This window comes from Gastrolobium bilobum, unplaced genomic scaffold (genome assembly GCF_033153095.1).
Source record: "Gastrolobium bilobum isolate Gb01-03AN ecotype WA unplaced genomic scaffold, APGP_CSIRO_Gbil_v1 utg6655, whole genome shotgun sequence".
NCBI lineage: Eukaryota > Viridiplantae > Streptophyta > Magnoliopsida > Fabales > Fabaceae > Gastrolobium > Gastrolobium bilobum.
In genome coordinates, this window is record NW_026895291.1 from 126,454 (window position 1) to 131,849 (window position 5,396).

General features: G+C 45.4%; 1 protein-coding gene across 1 annotated transcript; it reads left to right on the forward strand.

Moving 5' to 3' along the window:
- Positions 1-277: 277 nt before the first annotated feature.
- On the forward strand, positions 278-1,228 carry LOC133304646 (uncharacterized). Its single transcript, XM_061504696.1, has one exon. The coding sequence runs from the start codon at positions 278-280 to the stop codon at positions 1,226-1,228; it is 951 nt and encodes a 316-aa protein (XP_061360680.1).
- Positions 1,229-5,396: the final 4,168 nt, after the last annotated feature.

Genomic DNA, 5,396 nt, shown 5'->3' on the forward strand with positions numbered 1-5,396 from the left:
ATTTGACCGACTCGTGCAAGGGACCATGACGGTGGACCAATATCATGCCAAATTCAACGAACTACTCCGATTGGCGACTTACTGAGGGACCATGCCCATGCCGGATTTTCTGACGGAAAAATTTCAAAGAGGTCTGTCCGCTAGGATTGCGGAATTTGTAGCTGGCAACGACACCTGTGACCTGGCCACCTTAGTAAACAGATGTAGAAAGGTGGAGGCAGTCGATTTACAAATAAGAAAACCCGCGGAGACCAGCGGATCCAGACACAGAACTCCGATGGCTAGGAACAGACCAGGGAGAGGGAAGAATGAAGGCAGATCGTGGCAACCCAGGCGTGATGATAACAAGTTCAAGAGGCCCGGGAATCCTCGAGGAAATGGCAACAGGGCTCCCAATTGCCCCAAATGTAGGAAGGCACATTTCAGATATTGTTTGAGCGGATCGATGAAATGCTTCAAGTGCAGCCAAGATGGACACTTCATCAAAGATTGTCCTCAATGGAATGAACAACAACTAGCAGCGGAGGCACCAAGGATGGGCAGAGTCTACACGCTAGACCAACATGTGGCGGACCAGGCGGCCGAACTAGTTAAAGGTACGATTAATATATGTGGTGAGGAACTATCTGTGTTATTTGACTCTGGAGCAACCAATTCCTTCATTGCCGACTATGTGGCAAAAGCCTTTAACTTAACCATAAGCCCAATGCAATCCCCAATGCAAGTTACCTCTGCGACGGGGGAAGTGACAATGTCTCACTTCGCATGTAAAAATGTAGAATTCAGATATAAAGGAAAGAAGTACAACCAAGACTTCATAATCCTCCCCTTAGCCAAACTGAACCTGATATTGGGAATGGATTGGCTGGCCAAACAGCACGTAGTAATTGATTGTAGCAGCCGAAGTATAATAGTCGGCGGGGACATGATGGAGACCCCACTCCCCAATACTCCACCGGTCGAATCAGGAGATTGCACTTTCATGCTAATAGCTGGTCTAGTAGGTGCGAGCGAGACACCGTTGATGAACATTCCCGTGGTCAAAGAATTCGAGGATGTATTTCCTGACGACAATACCACCTTTCCCCCTGAAAGGGAAGTGGAGTTTTCTATTGAACTTATTCCCAGGACTGGACCAATCTCAATTGCACCCTACCGTATGTCTCCCCTTGAATTGGTAGAATTGAAGAAGCAGCTAGAAGACCTGCTAGGGAAGAATTTCATCTGACCCAGTGTATCCCCGTGGGGAGCACCAATTCTATTTGTAAAGAAGAAGGACGGGTCAATGAGACTTTGCACAAACTATCGGCAACTCAACAAAGTGACTGTCAAGAACAAGTACCCCTTTCCTCGTATCGAGGACTTAATTGATCAGTTAAGAGGTGCGAAGGTGTTTTCGAAGATCGATCTCCGGTCAGGATACCACTAGATCCGAATCAAGTCGGAAGACAACCCTAGGACAGCCTTCAGATCAAGATACGGACACTACGAGTACCTGGTCATTCCCTTCGGATTGACTAATGCCCCGGCAGTGTTCATGGGCTACATGAATCAGATCTTCCAACCTTACTTGGATTGATTCGTGGTCGTATTCATCGACGACATACTAATCTACTCGAAAAGCAAGGAAGAGCATGAAGAACATTTGAGAGCTGTGCTACAAATATTGCGGGAGAAACAACTATATGCAAAACCATCGTAGTGTGAATTCTGGCTGCCAGAGATCCGATTTCTTGGACATGTAATCTCAGATGAAGGAGTAGCAGTGGATCCCAGTAAGATCGAAGTAGTAGTAAACTGGGAACGACCAAAGACTGTCACGGAAATAAGAAGCTTCCTTGGGCTAGCAGGATATTATCGAAGATTCATAGAAGGATTCTCGAAGAGGGTGTTGCCACTCACCCGATTAACAAGGAAGGAAGTCCCCTTCGTATGGACTCAAGAATGTGAAGCCTGTTTCCAAGAGTTGAAAAGAATGCTGACAACAGCTCCAGTACTGACGCTGCCAGACCTGGAGGAACCATTCGAGGTATATTGTGATGCCTCCAAGATAGGCTTGGGATGTGTACTTATGCAACACGGCAGACCAGTAGCATATGCATCCCGACAACTGAAGCCGCACGAAAAAAACTACCCCACACACGATCCGGAGTTAGCTGCGATCGTGTTTGCCTTGAAGATATGGCGTCATCACTTGTACGGCGCAACTGTCACAGTGTACAGTGATCACAAGAGCCTCAAGTATTTATTCGATCAAAAAGAGCTAAACATGAGACAGCGCCGTTGGATGGAGTTCATAAAGGACTACAACTTTGAATTGCAATACCATCCCGGCAAGGCGAATGTAGTCGCAGATGCCTTAAGCAGAAAAACCAGAGGAGTTGCGAGCATGATGATAGCCGAGCATCAACTGATAGAGGAATTTCGGAACTTGGACTTAGCAGTGGCAAATAGCGAATGCAAAGCCGAATATTGGGCGGTGCAGATCTTGGATGAATTACTAGAAAGAATCAAACATGCTCAGCAAGCCGTCGACTGTTTGAAGAGGATGAGGAACCAACCGAGTGTTAGCCTGAACCAGCAAGGCATAATTACGTTCCGAGGGAGAATAGTTGTCCCTACAAAACTCCTGAGAGAGGAAGTCATGGAGCTGGCACATAAGAGCCAATACTCAATACACCCAGGAGCCACCAAGATGTACGCAGACTTGAAAAAGAACTTCTGGTGGAAAGGAATGAAAAGAGATGTGGGAAGATACGTAAGCAAATGCATGGTATGCCAGAAAGTAAAGATTGAGCATCAGCGACCGGCAGGCACCCTACAACCCTTGAGCATTCCGGAGTGGAAATGTCAAATTGTATCTATGGACTTCGTAACAGGTCTACCCAAAACTCAAGCCGACTACGATGCCATCTGGGTAGTGGTCAACAGACTGACCAAATCAGCACACTTCATACCGGTGAAAGGGACTTACACGACAGAGAAGTTGGCTCAGATCTATGTGAAGGAAATTGTAAGGTTGCACGGCGTCCCTGAGAGCATAATCAGTGATCGGGATCCTAAGTTCACATCCCGATTCTGGTCTTCATTGCAACAGGCGTTCGGGACCCAACTACGATTAAGCACGGCTTATCACCCCCAGACCGACGGGCAGACAGAGAGGACAATACAAACACTTGAGGACATGTTACGGGACTGTGCTTTAGAGGAGGAAGGTTGTTGGGATCAGTACTTGCCATTGGCAGAATTCTCTTACAATAACAGCCATCATGCCAGTATCGGTATGGCTCCGTATGAGGCACTTTATGGAAGAAGGTGTCATACACCTGTATGCTGGGAAGAAGTTGGCGACAGAGAGTTGTTCGGACCAGACATGATCAGAGAAACGACAGAGCAGATCAAGATGATCCGCGACAGGCTGCGGAAAGCCCAAGACCGACAGAAAAGTTACTATGACTTGAAGCACCGACCCCTGGAATTTGAAGTAGGGGATCATGTATTCATCAAACTCTCCCTTGTTACTGATGTTGGCAGAGCTCTTGGTGTACGAAAGTTAAGTCCACGCTATATCGGTCCCTATCAGATTCTAAAAAGGGTAGGACTGGTAGCCTATCAGTTAGCATTACCACCCAATCTGGCAAACCTTCACGATGTATTCCATGTAAGCCAATTGAAGAAGTATTTGGCAGATCCCTCCCATGTTGTACTACCGGATACTGTGGAAGTAAGACCCAACCTGAAGATCCCGGTGGTACCCTACAAGATTCTGGACAAGGAAGAGAAACGCCTTCGTAGAAAAGTGATACCAATGGTGAAGGTGCAATGGCAAGGAAGGACTCCCGAAGAAGCAACTTGGGAGCGAGAAGATGAGATCCGACAGAAGTATCCCGACTTAGAATGTTTGTAATTTTCGAGACGAAAATTTTATTAGGTAGGGTGGATATAATAACCCAAAAATCATGTAATCCAAAATTAGTTTAATGAAATGAAATCAAATAGGGTCCAGCCCATATTCAGTGAACGATTAGCTTTGAAAAGCAAAAATTAGTTCTAAGTTTGAACCCACTCTAACTAAGATAAGTAATAACTTAGCTCAATATGGTTAAAGCCCAAACAATGTCATAGCCCAACCTACTTAAGAATATGAATAAGTCAAGACCAATTAAGAAAGGATTTAGGCTCAAAGCAATGTAATCCCATTTTAGTAATTGAATAAGACATGGCCCAAATAGTATACACACAAAGATCCAAGGCCACACCACTTATACCAAGCCTAAGCCCAACTACTAGTGATCCAACCCCTAGCAACCTAATGGGCCGAAAACACCCACCAAACCCAACCCAAATCCAAAGACCAACCCTTGATGATGTGTCATAACATTATTGGAAAATTTGAATTAATCCCACCTTCCTCACATGTCAACCTCGGCCTTGACAAGAAGAAAAGGGAAAGGAGTTGCTTTCTACACTCCCTAGGTGCTACATAAGGAAAGAAAGGATGAAGTAGGAGATTGTGTAAGATACACTCCAACCCTAACCAATGCATGTGAATTCCTTTTAACCAAAAGCAACTCTCCTTTCTCATCCTACATTGGACGACACAAACAAGAAGAAAGAAGGAGGATTGCTTCTTCCACACTCCAAGCCTTAACCATGCATGTGATTTCCTTTCTCCAAAAGCAACTCTCCTTTCCAAACCCACCTTGGATGGCGCAAACATAATGAGAAAAGGAAGATTGCTTCTTCCACACTCCAAGCCATGCATGACATATTCCAAAGACCAAGGTCTTCCCTTCTTCCTATGCACACCCTACACGGCCACCAAGAGAGAGTCACATGATCACTTCTTCTTCTCTCCTCACATATTCGGCCAAACCATCTACAAGGATAACAAAGAAGACCTCACTTCAAATCACACTCCAACTCCCCTAAAATCTTGTGCTTACGTCATAAAAAGAATGGAATAAAAGAATAGAAAATTACTTCCTTCTACTCACATGTTTCGGCCACACTCACCAAGTCAAGTAAGGGATTTCTTTACTCAAACCTCTAACCAAGATCAAGTCAAAATGCCAAGTGGAACACATGCAATGGTCACCCTATGAGGTTGCAAGAGCCATCACCTCTCCTCCCTTGCATGTTCGGCCATTCCTCTCAACTAAGGCAAAGGAAGACTTCTCACACTCCACACTCAAGCACTATACACCCACCAATGCATGTGAGTAGCTTCCTTCACACTCACAAGTAATACTCAAGTACACCTAACCTAAACCCCTAAGCAAATGATGGCAAAGCCTAAATAAAAGAACAAGCAAAGAGCTTCCTCCTCCCCCTAAGGCCGTGAAGACTTAAACACAAGACTAGGGATTCTCCTCCTCCTCACACCTTGGCTTCGG

Excerpts from the sequence above, each read along its gene's own strand:
- LOC133304646 (XM_061504696.1), top strand. The coding sequence starts at position 278 with ATGGCTAGGAACAGACCAGGGAGAGGGAAGAATGAAGGCAGATCGTGG.